This window comes from Rana temporaria, chromosome 1 (genome assembly GCF_905171775.1).
Source record: "Rana temporaria chromosome 1, aRanTem1.1, whole genome shotgun sequence".
NCBI classification, from domain to species: domain Eukaryota; kingdom Metazoa; phylum Chordata; class Amphibia; order Anura; family Ranidae; genus Rana; species Rana temporaria.
Genome location: NC_053489.1, coordinates 585,591,205 through 585,615,054, shown reverse-complemented (window position 1 = coordinate 585,615,054; position 23,850 = coordinate 585,591,205). Strand labels below are relative to the sequence as shown.

The window sequence follows — 23,850 nt, the reverse complement described above, 5'->3', positions numbered from 1 at the left end:
TGGAGGAATGGGGTTGAACAACGTAAAGTCAATCCAGTCATAGGTGGTATTTACTTATTTAAATGAGAACCAAGTCTGCAAATAAGCAACGTGGCTTTTTCTGACACAAACACATTACATCATTATTCATTAGTATGTTCATATTTACCTTCAAACCATGTAAAATGTACTAAAAAAATAAAAATAATGTTGATGGATCTAGGTGTAATTAAAAAAAAAAAAAAAAGAAGATATCCACAAAAACCGATTTACGAAAGGCATTTAATAGCTGAATAATTAAAATACCCCAGCTGGTGTCAATTATTTAAATAAAATTTAGTAGGCAAACTCCAATTTAAACTATATATTGATGAGATATATTTTATTGGCACCAGCAGAATTATAATAGGTACTTAGATCTTAGGAAATACAAACGCATTTCAATAATCATATAAATGTGTAATGCTTTTTTTTTTTTAACTATTTAAAGCTATTTACTAAAACTATAAAATTTAAATGTATCTTGTATTTTTTCCCCCTTATAGAAGCACAAGCATCGTCAAGTGAGCTTTCTATAGACATAACCTCTCAGGCAAGCATATATATATAAAAATTATCTATCGATTTAGTCAATATAATATCAAGTATTCCCATCGTATTTATAAATGTTTGGATATATTCAAAGTCTCAGGAATTAAATAGGCAAAGAACTAAAGACTGGTTTATTTTTTGATTAACGTAGCTAACTTAATAAATAAATGTAGTGGTAATGAAGGTTAAAAGGAGAGGTATTACCATATTACATGGCAATTCATTTACAAAAAATGGCTGCGATTTCGACAATTCTCAGTTTAAATAAAACAGTGTTTTAAACAAAACAAATCATGACAACTAAATTATTTTAAATTTTGTTGGAGAAAAACTGATAATTTCTGCAGAATGGAAACCAACACATACAATTTTCCAGAATATGCAGGCACTTTATCTTAAATATAATCCATTGTATTTAATCTGTGTTTTTGGTGTGAAAAGGATCACTTGGACTTGGAATGCTCACTCCATCAAAATTATTATTTAACATTTCAATATTCCCTCAAGCTAATCAACAGTTGTTGATGCATAAATATTTTACCAGCAGATGTGCAAACTTTAAGGAGGCAATTTGGGTTAGCAATATTAAGGGAATCAGGCAGTGCGCAGGATTAATTGATGTGGACTTGTACCGAACGCGTGTTAGGAGGTCATGACACAACAAAAATCTGTTTTCTCATCAGAGCAGCATAAGAGATGGTACTGCCAAAATCAAAAAGTTAAAATCGCTACAATCTTCAGTAAAAAAAATAATGATTTTAATGGTGGATGTTGATAGGCTAAAATAAATAACTATTTTATTTTTCTTGAAGATTACGGTATTTCACGTTTTAATATTTCAGGAGTTTACAAATGTGTAACAATACTTAATTTTTGGCCAGGTGTCAATTTGATAGATGCATACAAACCAACACAGTAGAGAGGTGGGGTCTGCACTGTAAAAGAGGGGGTGGTGGGCAATATGTTTGAAAAAAATGTCAGTGGAGCGGTAGCTGGTTCAGTAGATGGCTGAAATATGAGGACAGTCATGTGCTCTGGCCACTTTAATATTAACAAGTGTCCCCTATGCCAGCTTCTACTGCACTTGCTGAGTTGCAATGCTTTTAAAAAAAAAAAAAGAAGATCTGTACAATCCGCCTCTCAAAGGTGTCAACTGGCATGTGGGAACTTAGAACAAGGAAGGTTGGTGGTGTCAAGACTGAGAGATACCGAAAACAAAGTGGAAGGAGGGGGGTTTAAATTGAAACCCGTTGCATGCAAAAAACAAAAACAAAAAAAACTTAGGCTTGTAGAGTTGCCTGCACATACCAGGTGACTTGTATCATATCAGGCACCCCTAATACCACAAAGTCCACAACACAAAGCATGCACCGCTCAGGCCACCGACTCGCCCCGGCTCACCACTGTAACTGGATTGTGTAGCAGAAAGAAAGTGGCCACACACTGAAACGAGAAGTTTGCTTGACAGGAATCTTTGTTGCACGCCAGAAACGTTTCACACAAATAAACCGCGTGGATATACCGCTGTGAACAAGCATGGTATATCCATGCGAAACGTTAAAGGGACACTAAAGGTTCCCTTTTTTTTTTTAAATAACAAGCATGTTATACTATCCTCCACTGTACAGCTCGTTTTGCACAGAGTGTCCTGATCCTGGTCTTCTGGGGTCCCTTGGCAGCTGTCTCGGCTCCTCCCCTCAAGAACTAACCCCCTTCATGGGAGCTCTCTCCCATGGGGGTTAGTTGTTGCGGACGGGCTCCCGTGATACAGTCTGCGGACATAGCCGCCGACTATATCACTCCGCTCCACCCCCCAGCGCTGCTGCATCATTGATTTGATTGACAGCAGCGGGGGCCAATCAACCAATGAATGGCCGAAAAGGCAGCACATTCACGGCGCAGGACTTTCGAGGGGTCAGGTAAGTAAACGGGGGACTGCTAATCCTCCGATGTTTTTTCACATTAATGCATAAAATGCATCAAGGTGAAAAAACATGAACCCCTTTAAACTTTGGTCCTGTATCATCTGTGGCATGCGACAATAAAGATTCCTGTCAAGCAAACTTCTTGTTCCAATGTGCAGCCACTTTTTTTCTTCTACACAACCCTTAATACCACACTGCTCTAATGAAAAATGTAAACACTTGCTACTCTTAGGCCAACCCACCCTCCTATGCAGATGGACAGCCTGTTACTTTCCAGCAGGAAATTGTGATAGTGAAAATGTAGTCACTGTACATTAAAAGTAATGTAAACATTTTCACGAGTGCTGTAGGATTAGGGAATTGCTGGGCGCGGAAGCAGCCATCTCATGGTATGTAATAGCATTTCTAGTTAATTATATTTGTTGCCTATAAAACCCTACTTTATTTTTGATTTTGCAGGTCTGAGCTTAGCAGCTATGTAAACTATGCACATCAATACTGAATTTATTAGAAAAAGTTTTAAGCAAATCATTTTAGTTTTGAGTATACCATTATCCTGAATAAAAGTGGAACTTCATTATTCCAATCAATATTATTTGTAGTACTTATGCTGTTAGCATTAGTATATAGATAGGAAAGTATATCGCATTTACTTGTTTTAAACTTTTTTTGGATTAAATTTCTTCAGTTAAGGCTCATACATGCTATAAGAAAAATTGGGCGAACATTTTCATCCAAAGAATTTTTTTACAATTTTCGTATACTTTCAACAGCCGGTACAAAAATTCCCGAAGGGACAAACTCCAAAAAAATTCTCGTATGGGAACAGAACGTTTTTTCCTTAATGTGTACCGTTAATGTACAAGAAAAATCAGAAAAGAAAAAAAAGACTGTGCATAATCAGAAACAAAAAAAGAGAGAATTTTCGTACATTTTCCTTTCATTGGTTCTGATTTTCTGTGAAACAAGGAAAATCAGATGTTCGCTCGCCCCAAATTTTCTTATAGTGTTTACTCCACTTTACTTCCTGGTTTCTTGCCTAGGCAAATTATGTCATACATTCCAGTAATATTCGGGGGGGGGAGGGGGGTTCTCAGCTAAGTACACTCTCATGCATGCATTAGGGCAGTGTTTCTCAATTCCAGTCCTCGGGCCCCCCCAACAGGTCAGGTTTTCAGGATTTCCATTATTTTGCACAGGTGATTTGATCAGTTTCACTGCCTTAGTAATCACCACAGCCTTTTCATCTGAGGGAAATCCTGAAAACCTGACCTGTTGGGGGGGCCTGAGGACTGGAATTGAGAAACACTGAATTAAGGGAAGATGGAATGGAAGTAAATACTAAGTGAATCATTTGCCCTTACTCAAGATGAGCCGTGGCCAGATACGCTAAAGGGGTATTTTGCAAAAGTGATTTCTCAACAACATAAAGCAGAGACATGGATGGATGAGGGAGAGTTGGCATTAAATAATAAAAATGAATGAAATTGGGTTTTTGGTTTGTGATGCTGAGACGCAGTGAAGATCTGCTTTAAATACACCCTTACAAACCATGCAGGTTGTCATTTTACATATATGTGGTCATGTTGGCAATAAACTGACCAGCAAATAAAAAAATCAGTCCATAAGAGTAAATCAGAGAGCTATGGGACCATGACAAGCAATGGTAACAACCATCCCTGCTGGTGAGAGTGTACCTGTGAATAATGCCTGAGCCCTTGATTTTCCCATGGATGATACAGTTGGAAGCGGTAATATCAAGGGCAAGTCTAAAGCTGCTAAAGGCACATCACACATGGGAGGGGAGGAGGAATAAGAAACAAAGAACCACAAAGCACACAAGCATGATGCAAGGCAAGCAAAGTGCTAGTTACTCCATCAAATGCAGCTATACATGGAGAGTATGGGGAGCAGAAGGAGAGCAAAGTATAAAACATAGGAAGCAAAATGTATTGACCCCACAAAGTTTAAAGATGCTTCCAGTCAGAGTGGAGATGTGTCATCCTGCCTGGCCAATCACAGCCCTAAACCTAGTGCAGCGGGTGGAGCATAGAAATAAATGAATGTACCATTTGCTGTGTACATATAGGCAGTCTAGTGAGACAAAATTATTTCTTGAAGTCAATAAGTACACCAATTTTTGTGAGAAAAATACTACTTACGAACAGGCTCAGTTGGGATTAAACTAAACTACATTGCATGTGCCTTTTGAAGACAATATATTGGCTACATTTGTGGACAGGAAACTACAAATCTCCAGACCAAGAATGTGTGATTTTCCTGTGGGCAGAAGTCACACAACGCCACTCTTTATCAAATATCTGTTGTTATCCATGGGTGGACAAAGTGGCATTGCTTTCTCCCAATCAGGAAAACAGGGCAGGATTGGCTTGTGTAGGGTGACTGAACTACAAATACTATACTATTCCTGCTGCTCCACCTCCAATCTTCACCTCTTTACAAGCATTATAACCTTCAATGTGTGTTCTATGGTGGCCCAGGAAATTATATCAACTTGTTCTTAAAGGATTTTTTCTTCATGTAAACTTTTCCTCACGATAATAGTGCAAAGATGAAAGTAGGGATATTTTGGATCTTGACCAATACAGATTCATTTGTACAGAATGTACAAAATCTCTGTAAGAAGAAAGGTTTTGCTTTTTGTATTGTAAGATGAGCTATTGTATGTATCAACGCAATAAAGTTTCACTGACAAATATAAAAATCTTGACTCAGTTTGCGAACCACTATGGAGCAGAACACAAAACAAGTCTTCGATTTACACAGTTAGATGATCAAGTGCAGTTGAATGATCTAGAAAGTGACACACAATTTCTCCTATTTTAAGACATCAAGGAAGTCAACAATTGCAACGAAATATAAAAAGGTGTTAACAGAAACGCATCAACGCTTGCATCTTGAAACACAGAAGCAAGCAGGAGGGCAGCAAATCTTTACTCCACAAGATCAACAGAACAGCATGAATAAGGCTGAAGGTGTAAAATGTCACAGATAATAAAAACAAGTGCCCTTCCAGCAAATGAACAGAGCCCTCAAACTCTGGTTCCACATTTTCCTTCTCAGTTTTGAATAATACATGTATTACTGCTCTTTAGGTCTTGAAAGACTCTAGCAGTCAATAAAAACTCATCGACTTCTTTGGCAAACGTATTTATTAAAATAGTTTGACACGTAACCCTCCAGAACGACGTAAACAGCGGTCATGTAGCTTAGCGCACCTTATGGTTTTGTGTTGAACTCTAGTTGGATTTCCCAGCTGGCACATCAGTCCCGTAGAATGATGCTCTTTGATGGTGAAGAAGTAGTAAACTTGCTGGTTACTAAGGCAGCAAGAGATCCTTCTTTACTAATCAATAATACTGAAACACCTTTCTGGCTAAGCCAAGGCTTATCGCAAGTATTAGTCTTTAAACCTAAACTAATTTTTATGGTCGCTTGAATATCAACAACTTGTTCTACGTTGATTTATTTTTTATTTTTGTCGTTTTATTGTGAGACAGTTTTCACCACAGATCTTTTGGAACCTAAATAGTAACTGATATTTCACGGATGTATTTCACAAAACTCCTCCAGTGCAAAGATGTTTCACCATTCCTCTGGCTTCTGTTTTGTGGTGTCATATGCCCTTATCACTTCAGACTGTGAAACAATACCATTTTCATCTTGGGAGAAAGCATAACCATCTGTGGAACAAAAAATGATGGATAAATAACTATCGGCACATTTACTAAATTGGTCATTTGTGTAACAGAGTGGCAACGATAAATCAACAAGGGTGAGAACACATAACACATTTAAACCCATCTGAACACATTTTAAATTCCTGGTTTTGGTTGTTTCTGAAGATGGTGGCAATGTCAGGCAGAAACTACTTTTGCTCATGGAATGTGAGAAATTGGTAGGATTAGTGCAAATCCTCCTAGCCATTTCAGCCCTCAGGAACTTCCAACGGGAAATGTTATTTATACGTCCAAGCAAAGGTGTATTATTTAGTGGCATTGTATTTAAAACATTTATTTCACTTTTTTTTTTAAGACATGAGCAAAATGGACTTGTTAATGGCCACGGATTACCTTCTTGTGAAAAGTAAAATAGGTTTAAAGAACTCCAAAGGTTAGTGCATCTCAGATAGGTTAGGCTGAGTCTAGATAACCATAGCACTAATGCCGCGTACACATGATCGTAAATTCCGACAAGAAAAACGTGGATTTTTTTTCGACCGAATTTTGGCTCCAACTTGTGTTGCATACACACAAAGGTCTGAAATTCCGACCATCAAGAACGTGGTGACGTACAACGAAAAATGAAGTTCAATGATTCCGAGCATGCATGTTTTTTTGTGCGTCGGAATCGCATACAGACGATCGGAATTTCCGACAAGAACTTGTCTTGTCGGGAAAAATGAGAACCAGTTCTCAAATTTTTGCTGTCGGAAATTCCAACAGAAAATGTACGATGGAGCCTACACATGGTCGGAATTTCCGACTAAAAGCTCACATCGAACTTTTCCTGTCGGAATTTCCGATCGTGTATACGCGGCATAAGAGATCGTAGAAAGGAAGCATTGCTGTATAAATGGAGATGATTGACCCCCTCTTTATTAGTCTACCCTAATTCTAAAACAAGTTAAAGAGGACCTTCAGTAATTTTTTCAACTTTCCATCTATTAAATCTTCTGCCCTTGTTTTAACTTTGGATAGTAAGGCTTCATGTACACGGTATGTTTTAAAACTTCTCCTGAATGATTTAACTTGACAGATAGTAACTGACGTTTTAAAATGTCCATTGTGCCACGTTTTAATGGAGAAACATTTTTGACTATTTTCAATGTAAAAAACGCTTCTAAACACAGACACCTGTAAACAAAACGCGGCTAAACGCGAGTTACCGTGTTTACAAGCGGTTACAGGCATTTGGCATTTTAAATGCCTCTGAAAATCCATCTCGAACGAAATTTTTTGCTTTCCAAAAAATGCTTCTAAACCTAACTGCCTGGAAATTACCATGTGTACATGTACTGATAAGATAACATTTAAGGAGAGTTCAGGGGCACCTGAAAAAAAACTGCTCCTACCAGCAGCAGTGTACATGAAGCTTAACACCTTATAAAGCCCACTTCCTGTTTGTCTGGTAAAAAGCCTAGACTTTTGACCTCACTGGCAGCTCTTTCACTCTCGTAAAAGTTCGCCAGGAAAGGAGGGGGGTGAGACCTAAGAGGGCCAATCAGAGCTGCAGGGATGCAGAGCTGGAGGTGTGCCTTTGTAAATCCAGGAAGTGAACAGGCAGCAGCTTCCACTGTTAAAATGGTTGAAGCCAGACTAAGTGGAGGGAGATTTCTGCAGCATATTTAGCACATACAGAATAATAGTACATATAAAATAATATGCAAAGTGGTTGGAGGGAAGCTTTGTAATTTTTATTACAAATTATGTGAGCAGACTGCAGTTCCTCTTTAAGGAGTCAACAATGCAAGGGTACTCTATTCTAATTAAACATTCAAAAAAATGCTTTAGCCCACGCATAAACCAGTGTTTCTCAGCCTTTCCTTTCAAGGCACTCTTTATAATTATGCACAATTTCAAGGCACCCCTAGTAGCTTTACATATTGCAGCAAAACCCACACACATAGGACACCCCAACATTAGAGATTATTTATTCTTGCAAAGCAAATATGTGTTTGCACACTGGTACTGACTAGTATTCCAACATTTGTCCCCCATCATTTTCTCTCCATCGTGCAGCCAACATGAGCCCAGTGCTGAAAGAGGAGCAGGGTATGTGGAGCAGGTGCCAGATATCATCCTGATCAACCAATGTCAGCAGTTGTTAGGATGCTGGTGGCTGGCCTACATGGTGCCTGTAATGCTACACAATGAAAACTTATGGCTTTGTGTAACAAAAAGGTGAGCTTCATTCATCCACTGGCTTGTTTTGAGAAATGTTTAAGCATTATGTCAAAGCACCACTGATGAACTCAGGAGGCACCCCAGGATGCCCATGCACACTGGTTAAAAAAGCTGCCATATATCAAGGAGGAAATATAAGTAGAACCATAAAACAACTGGGGCAAGTTATTTGGCTTTATGGTATTTATGGCATAGGTTGACTTACTGGTGCACAGAAACATGGAAAAGGGCAAGTTAATTACAGGCAGTGAGACATTGTCCCGATTGCGCAGCTGCAGAGATCGGGAAATGTCTCACTGCCTGTGATTAACTCAGTGCAGTGTACAATAGCTTATTAAAGCGATTGTAAACGATCACCTTGTAAAACAACCCATTCAGTTTAAAATAGAAATGAAAGGCAAAACATTTGTGTATAGATATAAAAAAACATTATAAATACCTTTTTTCCCTTTTTTTATAAGTGATCACATTCCCTCTGTTCACTCTGTTCTCAGCTGAATAAGAGCTGGGGGGAGGAGAGGCAACAGTACACTGAGCTTCCCAGTGAAAGGCTGTGCAGGGGAGGCGTGTCAGGACAGGTCTGATTATTGGAGAGCAGGCCGAGTTCCCAGCAAAGCTAGAGAACCATGGTGTGTTCTCCTGCTTAGTGTGGTCAGTTTTTAATAGAAAAGTGGAGGGACTGGCAGTAACATCCAGCATTTCACACAAAGGAAGCATTACAAAAAGAGAACAGGATACTTTTTCATACAAGTACATGGCACAGCAGGCACATATCAGGAATATGAAATGTTGGGGTAACAAACACTTTAAAGTGGATGTAAACCCTTACATATACCCAGTGAAGTGAACAGCCTCAGCTGATACACAGAGATTAAACAAATCTCCCTACATGATATTTACATGTATATCTGCTGTCTTCAGCTTTCTATACTCTTTAGGAAGTGAACATTATGTTAGATTTTCTTCTTCCCGTTCCAACAGTGGGTGTTTCATAGGCAGAGAAATGCAGATACCTGCAGAGCTGTGCTGTGAATAGAAAAACTCTCTGCTAATCTATTTATAGCACCCACTCCGACACAAACTTGCAGCTGGTTTTATTTTCTGTGTCGAGAGCTTGTTATCATGCCGATAACAGGAATAAAGCAGCAGAAAGACACAGAACTTAAGGCTTTGGAGAGAGATAAATACATACTAAAGATATGAAAGGTAGGTGCCAAGGTCAGATTACATGAATTGGGTTTACATCCAATTTAAGTGGGCTGCAGGCAGACAGATTAGCTGCTCACAACTACAGGCAAAGTGATCTGACCACCCCGAGTATGTGTAGTGCAAATGTTGTTCCCATTTTCCATAAAAAATGTTTAGTGATAACAGGTTTAGAACCTCGGAAGAGCATCCTTATTGTAGCAGTGCTTTCATCAGTCACATTGGTTGACAAATCAAGGCATGCGTGTCCACCCTTAGTTGAGATGTTCTCAGATATTGTTACATTGCAGGTCTTGTCATACATTTATGCTGTATTTGCCAACACAGTAAAATGCATGGACAAGAGAAAATGACCAGTTCACAATGCCTTTCGTTGCAGTGTGTTAAGAAAGTCCTGCTTTTTTTGCATCGTGCCATTCAAATTAATGTTGTAAAGCGATGCGCAAACTGTTGGCGCTACATAAATCCTGTATAATAATAATTCAAACCAACTTAAAGTTCTTGTTTGAACAAAGCCTTAGTATAACAGACTGAATGTAAAAAGGAATATGGCATTCTTTTACAGCACATGTTATATGACAAAAATTGATATGTGTACACAGTTTTCTATATGTACTATGTTGCAGTAATAAGACACTTACGAAGCAGGTTCTGCTGAACAGATTCTGAACGATACATGTTGACTGTATTCTTCTTGAAAACATTCTTCAGAAGCTGTGCTCTCTCTGTTAAACTATGCACGGAACAGAAAATGTAAATGGTTAAACCACAGTCCATGACTGTCAGTGAAAAAAACAAATTACCACCAGTTGGTCCTAAGTATAACCAGAATACTTTATACTGCTGTGACAGGACCATATATATTTCAAACTGATTAAAAAAATAAAAAGTTCATTTACTTGGCAACATGCACAGAAAGATGCAAGTTAAACATGCAATGACGCTCAATGAAAATATCACTGCCTTGACCTGCTTCAATACCTTGATCTGCGGGGCTCTAAAGACATCTTGATGTTTTTGGCAATATATTTTGATCTGCAGTAATTGAATTAAATCTATACACATCACTGGCATTGCTCCCACACAGAAACAGTTGTCACCTTCTTGCATAGATAAGTGGGAAAAATAATGTATAATACATATACAAACTCTTTACAGGGTGCAGAAGGTTGCACAAATAATCATAGTCAACACAGTTGCACAATAATTACAAATTCTTTATCTATCCCATCTAACAGTACCTGTGCCAAAAAGCTTCCCCCCCCCCCCCCATCGCAAATCTTCAGCAATCCCTACATAGCAGCTGTGAAAACTGTAAAAATCAGCCTTACCATCTTTCATCCCTTCTTTACCATTGGTTAAAATATTAATTTTTTCCTACTGGCAAACGTCAGTCAATATAACAAGATACAGCCAAACAGGAAGGGAAAAACAATGTATCCAGACAGATAAAACAAAGACTGCAATTCAGACTTTTGCGGTTACCTTTACAACAGTTTTCACTGCTTCTATATTAGGACTGCCAGAGAGTTGTGATATGAGAAATGCAGCAATAACCAGAGTACAACATCCTCTGTTGCACAGATATTCTTTACATGGAAAAGCAGTCAAGTTAAACTACAGTTCACATAAAGCTACCCAAATGTCTTCTTGCATGCTGTTCCTGGTTGTATTGCTGGAACCCACCATTGTGCTGCAACTTACCCAGCAGTGTAAAGAGGTAAACAACTGGATTTATGGTTACTTGTCGCAGTTGCATGGAGCTTTTTCAACATGTTGGCAGAAATTTGTAAGGGATAACAAGCTCTGTCAGGATCACAAGTGTCAGACCCCTAGGGTGATCACTATTGCACCAACGTGCGATAACTTATTTGCCAGGACTGGAGTGTTTATGGCCAGGCTCAGTCAAAGTCTATAATTGTAAAACAAAGGGGTTGATTTATTAAAATTGCAGAGTGCAAAATCTGGTGCAGCTCTGCATGGTAGTCAATCCGTTTCCAACTTCACCTTCTTCAGTTAGGCTTTGCCAAATGTTTTTTTTAATGGAAATGGATTGGTTTCTATGCAGAGCTGCACAAGATTTTGCATGCTCCAGTTTTACTAAATCAACCCCAAAGTCTGTTGGTTGTGGTATAGAATGTGGGAGAATAAAACTATAACTTTTTTACTACCACAGTTAACAAATGCAAGTGTGAAGGCGTTTTTAAATACACAACGTAACAGTGCATATGGGAAGACTGATGGTTTACTACAAAAAAGGGTTAATACATTTAAAATCTTTAGTATTCTATAACTACTTAAAACAATCCAAAATAACTTCACTAAACTCAGCATACAATTAAAACGTAAATACTTTCTATGATTTGCAGAGTTGATTATAGTTCTAGGTAAACCAATACACCCCGTTTTTGTTACCATTACACACATTTGTCATGTACTTTTTGCATCATCATTCTGCATTTTGTGTTGAAATATTACCCCTAATTCAGAATAATGGTCTTCCAAAACACAACTAATGTGTTTTTAATAATGTATTTTAAAATTCAAATTTCCAAAGTTTCTATAAAATGTACTATTTTAAAGCCCTGAGTTGATATTTTAAAGATTTACAAATCATTTCTGACCATTTGGAGCAACAGAAAATTAAAAAAAGAAGACAACTCACAAATGCAGTTTTTTTTTTTAAAGGATTACCAAGACAATAATGTAAATATTCTGATATTTTCTATTTTTCTGCTATCAAAAAACATATGCCACTCTCATTTGTTATCAATAAAATATGAATAGGCAAGGGGAAAAAAAGCAAAGCAAAAAAATAAAAATAAAATTGTTCTCTGATAAAGAATCCAAGGCTCTTTATCTTTGGGATAATTATTGTTGCATATGGTTTTATAGCAAAAACTAAGATTGTTTGTAATGTTATAAAAATAACTACTGGTAATAGGTTCTCGCCTGTTTATTAGCAACTGCGTGAAACAATGTGCACAAAGCAACAATGACCACTTACCTTTTACCATGTACAACAGCCCCAGGATCTTGTGATTTAGCCTCAAGTTCCTGAACTTCGTCAACCAAATTCTTAAAACTAGTTCTCTTGATCCTGAATAATAATAAAAAAAAGACTGTGTATATAAACATAAATACACTTGTGACTTTATTCATCCATTCTCCCCATCTAATATACTGTGTGTATATATTGTATGGAGTTACACTATTAACAAAGGCAACGTATCAGCTAACTAGCATAATGTGTTACCTGAATATAACCAAATTTGCAGGATTTTCACGAAAAGTTAAAATACTTACGCTTTATAAAACACATCAAGCAGCAGTGATGTTACAGGAATGAGGAAGATGCCCATCCAGAAAAGACCAGAACTGAACATCATAACTGCCTACAAGAAACACAAGTCATATTATGCACATTTTCTGCTTGGCTGCAAAGTTTGCAAACAACTTTGATTATGACAATCACTTTAAATGAAGCACAGATTAAAGGATTGATTTTATAAATACATCAAAATTCAAAATGATGTTGAATAATATTGGTTTTCTTCTCCACAATTATAATAAAATCCACAAAGTGCAGACGGTATTCCTTTTTAAATGTTTAATATTTATCTAGATACTGCAGAGAATGTATTTATACAAGAACATTCAGAACAGATGAAATATAGCTGTTCTGCACTTAATAAAACCACATCTGCCATGTCTTGGTAATTAGGAGATTAAAGAAGCATACAATTTTCTTGGATGGGTGAGATCATTCCCATGTTTCTAGGGCTCTAAGACTTCAATCCTTCTAATAAGATTTTTTTTTAAAGATCTGCTATGATTAAGTCATGAAACACACAGATCGTGATTTATTTCCCAGTTCTACTTTTTCTATGTCTCGGACAAAACAATGTATCATTTACTAAAGGCTGGGAAATCACACTCACTGCATAAATGCAACGGATAATTTACTTATCTGTCTAAAATGGACATAAATACTGATACTTTATTTTTCCACAAACATTTTTATTTATTAGCTGATAAAATGATCTACTCCGCTCAATTCAAATATGATATAGATAAAACATGGTAGCACCTAATGGACAATTTGAAAATCATACAAAATTAAAGGAATAAAAAAAAGTAACAATTAAAACAAAACTACATCTTAACATAAAGCAGATGAAAAACTCTGAAACTATGAAAAAAAAGCAGAGTTCATCATGAAGCAGGTCAACGATTCCTGTGTTTATACAAGTTTGCTAATTAAATATTTTCAGCAAACCAGAGTGTGGACATCCTTTAAGATTTATATGTGACTTGGTTGTGAACAAGTAAAATTAACACCTTGGCAGATGCACTGGGATAGACAACCCCCAAGTAGGAATCTGTGTGATTTCAAATACATTTTGGGCACAATGAAGTTAAAGGCTATCCCAGCAGATGTAAAAGGCAAACCTTAAGAATCACATTAGCGCTCTGAGTAGTGTTAGTGGTTAAAAGCAAATTCTGTAAACTTAGGGTGGTTATAAACAACAATAGGCAGCACAGCATAAGTAAGCATGGCTTCCAATAGTCAGGTTGTGCAAAGGTTGACAAGCCAATAGTATGCATTTCCATGAAATGAAACTGCTTGCTATTGAGCTCTGGGATTAAAAAAAAAATCTTTAAAGAATGATCAGCAATTGTTTGAAGATAGAACATTTCACTGCATGTGCAGCTGAATCGAGTAGAAAGCTCCCCCAAAGTTCTAACAGCATGATTTACGGGATGATGGGTAGAACTGTCAGTTTATTGGACTTCTCTCCCATTAATAGAACAGGGAAATAAGACGTCTGTCCATGATCAGAACGACAACAATGACTCCCGAATAGCCACAACTCCTCCAGCCAACTTGGGTGACTTTATACTACAGCACAAACACACATGGCAAATCTCTATATTGCAACTGTGTGGGAAAAAAAACGTTAAAAAGGTCAAAAAGAAAATATCTGCTAATGACCACTTCCAATTCTTGCATGCGATTGATATTGCCCAAGTTAGTAATATTTGAGAAAATCTGTTAGTGTACTTTTAGCCAATAATTGTTAAAATGTGTTATGTTTATGACTAACAGTTCATTTTACTGCTCCCAAAATATGTATTTATCATTGAATACTTGTGATTTCCGTAAACCATCTGGTCCTCCTATGCACCATGCAGGTCTACCAGGTTATATGAACTGCTCTATGAAAGAAGAAGACTGAAAACAGTGTAGTTACCTTTATGGGATGCAGGCATTTGTAGCGCAGTGTTTCCACAAAAAGGATTTCCTATATTCTGGCCACCTTGTTTCGAACATGTATAATGGAGCTGAGGCAGTATTGGAGGCCTACGGATGTTAATACTGAGCATTGTAATGCTAACTATGAATGGACAGGCAAGTGGAGCCACTATTCAGCCTAAACGCTCTTTGGCTTTGCAAATGAACATGAGTTGGGGGAGGTGGGAAGACTTTCTTCCTGCATCATATCTGAAAGGCTGTCAGATTTTTTTTCCTTGTTCAATTGCTGAGTTAATCCAAACTTAAAAGATGTAAAGCTGACATTCGCATTAAAGACAGAAGGCTTCTTTGTATATTTTGGATCATGTGGGGGGGAGCAAAATCCCACAGAATTTCCTTCCTCTTTTTCTCAGCTACTCCTCTCGCTCTGTGGTAACCATTTTTGTTTGTAACTTTTCACATTTCTCTAGACACAAGCTGGTCAGCTTGGAAATGGAAAACCAATGCCTTGGAGACAATGGCAAAAACAGGAGCAGACTGTTCTAAGGATGGGCTCTGTCTGCCTGGGCTGTGTGGTTTACAAATTGTTCCTAATGTGTGAGATTTGCAGCCCATGCCAAGATTTCTCTTTCTTATGAAACCAAATGGAATCTGTCACAAAGGTGGCTCTCAGGGGAATTCATAAGGACTCAGAAATGAGACTTGAAAAGCCGTAAATAATGGCCAAGCAGCCCCAGGGCAAAAAAAATAAAGTTGCATACATCTTACATTAAATAAGGCAAGGTATTGCAGTCCTTCCTACTATATACATTGGATGAGCTATTGAAAGAAATGAGCAACATCTCATAAGCAGCATTAGAGGAGAATTTTAGAGAAATGTGCAAACCGAGCAAGAAAGATTTTAGGGGGAATGTATGGCTAAAACATTTTTTAGCTTTGGATAGCGTGAAGGTTAGGAACGCCTGCCAATTTTTTTGTTGTCCCCGTAATGTAGTTTATCCCTTTGTTTGCCCTGAGGTCAATTGTCAAAGACAAAAAATTATGGTAAAAGCAAACATTTTAGATATATGTCAACAGAACAGGCAAGGGGAAATCTTCCAAAGTGGACACCTGTTCAGTTAATAACAGTTTCTAACTTCAAATGTTCTAGGACCACAGATGGCAAAAACTGCCACAGGTTTTAACCTACTCTATCCAAAATAAGAAAATAAAAAGGCTATGGCTATACCTACACCAAGCACATTAAAGCCTCGTACACACGATCCAATTTTATGACCATAATTGTCTGATTGACGTGTTGTGTCGGATAATCCGACCGTGTGTATGCTCCATCGGACAATTGTTGGCTGAATTAATGACAACAAATGTTGGCTGTTAATGCGCACCAACAGTTGGGCAATTAATCTGTTACGTTGGTTTATCTGATTGTGTGTACGCAAGTCCGTCCAACCAAAAGCCAAAGTTTAAACACTGATGCTCGGAACAATACTAAACATCAAACAATAACAGAAGTTGCCCAAAGGGTGGCGGTAAAGAGCTGAAAAATCACGTGGTTTGGTGAACGTTGGCTGAAAATGTTGGGCTGTGTGTATGCAGAACTAGTTCACCGTCAACGCCCTTCGGACTAAAATCCACAGAAAAGTCTGCTGGAAGTCCGATCATGTGTACGAGGCTTTACACTGAAATTATGTAAATCCTCCTTTAAATTGACAAAAAAAAAAGCTTAAAACATGCACTAAAGAAATTTTGATATACAAATACATCTAGGAGATTGTTTACTGGTGACATATATTGGTTATGGATCACTGAGCAGCACTTACTAAGGACAGAGGAAAAGCTCAGAACAAATTGTTGGATTTTGCAAAAAAAAAAAAAAGGATGAATTGAGGAGAATGTATGACAGTTTAAGGAAAGGCCATTTTAATACAAGGATAAAAATTACACTTGTTTTGGATCTCCATTTAAGGAAAGTTTTCTTGAAAGCACATTTCCAAATGCAAAAAATATTAATCCTGTTTTTTTATTTTTTTCACTGGTCTCCTTTTCTTCTTTCTTCTTTTTCTTTTTGTTTGTAAGCAATAAACTATACTTTTAGACCCGGTTCACACTGGGGCGACTCGTCGGGCGACACAGCCGCCTGACAAGTCGCGTCCCATTGTAGTGAATAGAACCGTTCTAATAGGAGCGGCGCAAGTCGCTCAGACTTAGAAAAGGGTTCTTGTACAACTTCGGGGGCGACTTGCATTGACTTCTATACAGAAGTCATTTTGCAAATTGCCTTAGAAGTCGTCTTCAGGTCGCCTGGCCGAGTCGCCCCCGAAGTCGTGCTGCCCCTGTGTGAACCGGCTCTAAGCCTGTCTACCCATTCACAATCATACGGTTTGAACATGTCTCCCTACCTGCTCGTTTTGTATATATTGTAAGAGGACATGTTTGAATGAATGAATGAATGAAAAACTTATATAGCGCGGCACATGCGAACTGAATCGCCTCTGGGCGCTTGATGTTTCGTGTCTCATGACATCAAAAGAGCAGAGTTTTAATCTGTCTTCTGAAAGTCAGGTGGTTTTCCTCCAACCGAACGCTGGTTGGTAAAGCGTTCCATAGTCTCGGACCTTGAAAAGCAAACCTTCTTTCTCCTTTGGACTTGTATTTGGTTTTTGGCACCTTGACCAGATTTTGGTCGGAGGATCGCAGAACGCGATTAGAATTGTGAGGTTCTATCTTGTCGCAAAGATATTGCGGCGCCTTCCCATGGATGCACTTATGTGTCAGGCAGAGTGCTTTAAATACAATTCTGTCTTTTACTGGCAGCCAGTGAAGGGTTCTCAGCGAAGGTGAGATTGATTCCCATGTTTTTTTCCCAGTCACCAGTCTGGCGGCCGTATTCTGTACGACTTGCAGACGAGCGATTTGGTACTTTGGGAGTCCGAGGTACAGGGCATTTGCATAGTCCAGTCTGGAATTCACGATTGTTCCCACCACGACTGCTACGTCGTCTTTGGGGATAAATGGAATAAGTCTGCGTAGTAGGCGCAACAAATGGTGCGATCCGCTGACTACTGACCCTATTTGTGCGTCCATTGTCATGAAGGTGTCAAAAATGACTCCTAGACTTTTGACTTTGGAGCTAGGGGTGATGCTTTGGCCCAGAATGGGCGGCGGTGTCCAGGTTGTTGCCAGTTGACTCTTTCGGCTGGCGTGAAACATAAGAAGTTCTGTTTTGGAACTGTTGAGTTTAAGATAACTCTTAGTCATCCAGTTTTCTATCAAAGAGAGACATTTCTCTAAACTGAGATGATGATCCTTTTTGTTGCAGATGCGAAAATACAATTGCGTATCGTCTGCATAAGAGTGATAAAGTAGTTCTTGGCTACTGATAATATCAAAGAGAGGGCGAAGATAGATGTTGAACAGTACCGGTGACAGGGGGGATTCTTGGGGGACTCCACATGACACCGTGCGTTTTTCCGACGTGAAAGATCCCAGTTTCACTGTTTGTGATCGGTTTTCAAGAAAGGAGGAAAACCATGGTAAATCACCTTCTGCGATTCTGGCTACCTCGGCCAGTCGCATCAGTAACATTTTGTGGTCTACTGTGTCAAAGGCTGCGCTTAGGTCCAGCAGAACCAGGAGACAGGATTCTCCCTCGTCTGCGGCCTCAAGGGCATCGTCCCATATTTTGAGTAAGGCCGTTTCTGTCCCGTGTCCGGGACGGAAACCTGATTGAAATGGATCGAGCAGATTGTGGGTATCTAGATGCTGTTGCAGCTGTTGTACCACTATTTTCTCCATTATCTTGGAGAGAATATTTAGGCCTGTTATGGGGCGGCGGTGAGTTGGGTCCTTGGGATCCAAGTTAGGTTTTGTCAAGATGGGCTGGATTGTGCCCTCTTTCAGCAGGGATGGCACTATGCCTTCCTTAAATGACTGATTTATAAGCTGTGTGATGGGAGGCGCCAGAATCTTGGCGCATTCCTTCAGCAGCTTGGTGGGAATGATGTCATTGGGTGCTGTGCTGTTCCGCAACGCACCAATGATATTTTTGGTGGTATCGATGGAGATGGGTTCCAGAGTGAACTTAGTTGATTGTAGAAGGTTTCTGTTGGTGTTTTGTAGTTGATTGAAGAGGGGGCTGAGGGGGGTATTATTTTGCAGAATACTTACCCGGATTCTTTCGATTTTGTCGATGAAGAAATCCGATAGTTCATTACAGAACTCTTGGGTGTCTGAATTGGGGACTTCAAGACATCCCGGATTCATGGTCTGGGTGACCATCTTGAATAGTTCTCGGGGGCGGTTCATGGCGCTGCTAATCGTCATAGAAAAATGATGTTTCTTGGCTTTGAAGATTTCTTTATGATATTGTGTTGTTATTGCCTTGTAGATGATGAGGTGATCTTCTGAAGGGCTTCTTTTCCAGGCGGCTTCCGCCCTTCTGCGCTCTTGCTTCAGTAGGGACAGCTGGTTGTTGAACCAGCCGGACTTTTTTTTTCCGGATGCAGACTTTGCGTTTCGGTGCTACTAAGTCGGCTGACTGTAGCAGAGCTGCATTTATGGCATCCAGTGTATCTACGGCTGTTAACTGAGGATGAATAGTTTCGATTCGGTTTCCCAAGGTAGATTTGAAGAGTTCCGAATGGAGCTTCTTCTGAGATCTAGCCCAGTGTATTGTCACCGGCTTGGGTGCTTTTATCACTGGTGGAATTTTGGAAATTATGAAACTAATTGCATGGTGGTCTGTCCATGGCAAAGGTTCATTTCCCAAAATGTTTATTTTCAGATTTTGTCTGAAAATTAGGTCGAGTGTGTGACCTGAAGCATGCGTGGGTCCGCATATAAGTTGCTGTAGTCCTAATCCTTCCAGGTGATCGATGCAGGCATCCACAATGGGATCCTGTGAGGAGTTAGCCCACAGATTGAAGTCCCCGAGCAGCAAAAGGTGTTTGCTGTTAAGGGTATAAGTGGATATGAACTCCGTTAATGATGGTAGAAGCTGCGATTTTGGCCCAGGTGGCCTATAGCAGAGGAGAATGTGAACAGTCTCCTGGGGGTTAGTTTGAAGTTGAAGAGTAAGGGTTTCCATGAATGGAAGAGGATTTTGAAGGACCGGCTTAGTGATTGCAATATGAAACTTGTGGATCACCGCCAGGCCTCCTCCTCTTTGCCCTATTCTGTTTTCCGTTATAATGCGATAGTTTTCTGGCACCAATTCTCCAAGAATGGTGTTGCAGTCGTCTGAAAGCCAGCTTTCTGTGATAAAGAGGCAGTCTAGATCGTTTTGTAGTAAGAAATCGTGGATTTCTAATCGGTGTTTTACTGCCGATCTTGTGTTGATCAAAGCACATGATATGTGCTTGAGCTGGGTTAAATGGTTGAAATTTTTGATGGTCGATCGTTGATCGAATCTCAAAAGTTGCTCTATTTTTAAGGCCTTTTTGGTGACGGCTGGTAATACTGTTGCGAATTGTCTCAGACCCCAAATCGTTTCTGCAGAGTATCGCAGTTTAACCATTGTTGCCAGTCACCGGGGGGGGGGGGGGGGGGGGATTAATTGCAATAGAGGGAAGATTCGCTGAATCCTCTCGCTTGGCCTTGGTCCAGAGGAAGGCAAAAAAAAACCCTGGCAGTGCTAAGCCAATTTGCTGCCGCAGGGAAAAAAATTCCTTCCTGATCCCTGAAAGGCGATCGGACGAAACCCTGGATCAAGTACTGTTTGGAATGGGGGGGGAAGAAGGGTGTCACTGTAGCTGAGGAGGACCAAGATGGCCGCTGACCGGGCCACAGGCCTCAGGTTTGGGGGCTGTTTGGCTTGGTGGGTATGAGCTGGTTGTTAATCCAGGGGAGGATGGGATCCTCCAGGGATCGGGATTATCCCTGACAATTCCAGGAAAATTTCCAGGCTGTCGGTGCTCCTTTTTGCGGCGCGCCGCTAGGCCGCGGCTGAAGCCGCGGTCTTTCCTAATTGCGGCGGCCGCGAATAAGGCCTGGTCTGGCGCGGATGCGGGAAAGAGCCGCAGATCGCCAGAAGAAAGCGCTGCTATGCGCGGCGGGTGGCCGGGTGATTATGGGTGACTGATTGGGGTGCATGCGGCTCTAAGAGAAGGTAAACAGCCGCAATTTGGATCGCTGGAGTGGCTGTCCTGAAAAGGACGGTCACTAGCGATTCCTGGGGGTGGAAAGATGGCCCTGAAAGACAGGGTCTTACCTGAAGAGAGGGGCCCACGAAGGGAAGGAAGGAGCCGGTCCTATGGGCTGCAAGTTGATTCATGCAGCAAAGATTGTAGGAGCCTGCCTGCCTGTCTGCTGTATCTAGCTGGCTATCTGTCTGGTCCCTGGAGAGAGCAGACTCGTCGGGAAGCGTCCTACTCCCTCACTGAACTGACACTGACTGATTATCCAGCTAAGCCTTGTCAGCTGTGATGAGCTCGGGTGTTTGGTTGAATACTTTTAAAATTACAGAAAAACAATCAAAAGATAACCTACTTTTATATACAGGATAATCATCACTTTCAAGGTAAAAATTCAAAAAGGTACAAGCTTATAAGCTCTACTAAAAGCATGAGTCTTAGATAACAAAACTTGTAACATTTTAGTTGCCCGTCTAATTTTTTTCTCCGCAAAATCTAAAAGCCTAAAAAGTCAATTTCTGTATTCTCTGGGGTACAAAAGCCCCTCTAAGTTATAAATCTGACCACTTTTACCATATTGTTATCTGTATCCCCATTAGGGGAATTTACTTTCTTTATCTGTCCTGGTGACCACTGTAACCTTGCCTAAAAGGGACCAACAAAACCTGTATGTTGTCACCAGAACTAGAACGGAGGAGAAATCTTGCATATGGAACAAATGATTAAGAAGGCATTTTCTCACTTCTGCTGGGCTCTACAAAATAGGAAGTCAACAGAAGTTTTCCCAATGGGACACAATTTTTTTTTTTTTCAATTTGACATTAAACCACTGCAGTTCTGAAAAGTTTTACCCCTTTCCTGGCCAGGCCATTTTTTGTGATACCGCACAGCGTTGTTTAACTGACAATAAAATTTAAGTCCTTTTTTCCACACAAATAGAGCTTTCTTTTGGTGGTATTTGATCACCTCTGCAGCTTTTATTTTTTAACAAAAAAAGCAGACCATTTTGAAAAACAACAATATTTTTTTACTTTCTACTAGATAAAAAAAAAAAATGAATTTCATTATCAATTTAGGACAATATGTATTCTGCTACATATTTTTGGTAAAAAAAAATCCCAATAGGCATAGATTGATTGGTTTGCGCAAAAGTTATAGCTTCTACAAACTATGAGATAGATTTATGGACTTTTTAAAATTTAGTGAGACTGCGACATTGCTGTGGACAAATCTGACACAAAGTAACACTTTTTGGGGACCAGTGACACCAATACAGTGTCACTGCATGAATGACACTGGCAGGGAAGGGATTAACACCAGGGGGCAATTAAGGCGTTAGAAATGACTCCCTAGGAGCATACTTAACTATGCGGGGGACGGATGCACTTGAGGAAAAGAGATCCATTTTTCAGCTTGGCTGAAACACAAGAACTCTCTTTTACACTCTGACAAAACAGCGATCTGCCTTGTTTATATAGGCAGACCGCTGCTCTTTCTTTGGAATGATTGGTGGGTCCCAGTGACCATCGCGGCCGCCAGATCGGCTTCCGCTGCGTCCAATCACAGCGGGAGCAGCATGGGTGCGCTCCCTGGGATGTCCGCGATTTTGCTCAGCCGTGCTGCCCTGCCCCAGTATATATGCAGTGGGCGGTCCCGAACTGATTAAATTCCATTCCATGACTATTCTATCTAGCCTGTAATAGAAAATAAGGGTATATTTACCTATTCTTAAACTGCTCTGTTCGGTCACAACTTTCAGCGCGGGTTTCAGTGTAGAGGAGGGGCAACCCCATAGTAAGCCTATGGGTAACGCCATCTCCCAAGCTCTGCAGACGTTGTTACTGCAATTCCTTCGCTAAAGCCAACACTGAGACCCGATCATCAGCTTCAGAATAGGTAAAAACAGATTTTTTTTTACAGCGAAGACAGAACAGTCTTAGAATGGGTGTGGTAGTAGATTTAACCTAAGGGCTCTTTCACACGAGCAGCCCGTTCAGGTCCGCCTGCCAGTTTTTTAGGCGGACCTGAACGGGCGCTCCGAGCTCCTCTATGGAGCCGCAGATGTCAGCGGTGACATGCCCGCTGACATCCTACCCACTCTGATTCGCCAAAGTGTGACGGAGGAAAAACCTACTTTTCCAATCCGTCTGGTGGACCGGATGAACACGGACAGACGGTCCGTGTTCATCCGATCCCCCAATAGGGGAGAGCGGAGAAAAGACAGGGCGGTCCCTGCACAGTGTGTGGGGACCGCCCTGTCATCCGCCGGCTCAGCGGGGATCAACGGAGCGATCCCCGCTGAGCAAGCAGAGGTTCACGGGGCGGATCATTACTGATCCGCCCGTGTAAAAAGGGGCTGGAAAACCATTTTGACTGGAAAACCATTTTAAAATAACCATAAAATACAAGCTGTATCAGAAACAAAAAGGTGCATTTAATAAAAGTGAAGTGAGACTTACCTGTCCTGACATATCAGGTGCTAAAGGAATTGCTGGCCACAGAGAGGCGTAGACTCCAAAGAAAACAATCCAGAGTAGAATACTTCCCCATATAGCTATGTGACTGAACTATGAACAACAACAAAATAAAATAAAGCATTATTGTATCATTTCACGGCTAAATCATTTTCAACAATGAAAACAATTTAAAATTCAGCTGAATAACGGTTTATGCTTGCTGGGTGTTTCTTTACATTTTTGGTAACTTCTTCTTACATTGTATTCATTCTCTGCCTGCAGAAAATATTCATTGTCAGTTGTCTTTGGGTTCTGAATAAATCAGAATCATCCCGGTAATATCCCCCCATTCCCCAAGAGCCTGTATTCTTCTGCTTA

The 23,850-nt window shown here is 39.9% G+C and overlaps 1 protein-coding gene across 6 annotated transcripts in view; it reads right to left on the bottom strand.

Moving 5' to 3' along the window:
- Positions 1–5,650: 5,650 nt before the first annotated feature.
- ATP8A1 (ATPase phospholipid transporting 8A1) overlaps positions 5,651–23,850 on the bottom strand; it is a 308,603-nt gene continuing 290,403 nt past the window's right edge. For all 6 annotated transcript variants that reach the window (XM_040335011.1, XM_040335010.1, XM_040335017.1 and 3 more), the window contains 5 exons: positions 23,476–23,583; positions 12,935–13,023; positions 12,636–12,728; positions 10,270–10,361; positions 5,651–6,199 (listed from right to left, as the gene is read on the bottom strand). In XM_040335011.1, coding sequence (XP_040190945.1) covers positions 6,102–6,199; positions 10,270–10,361; positions 12,636–12,728; positions 12,935–13,023; positions 23,476–23,583 — 480 coding nt within the window. In that variant the 3' untranslated portion in view covers positions 5,651–6,101. The remainder of the gene's footprint in view (positions 6,200–10,269; positions 10,362–12,635; positions 12,729–12,934; positions 13,024–23,475; positions 23,584–23,850) is intronic.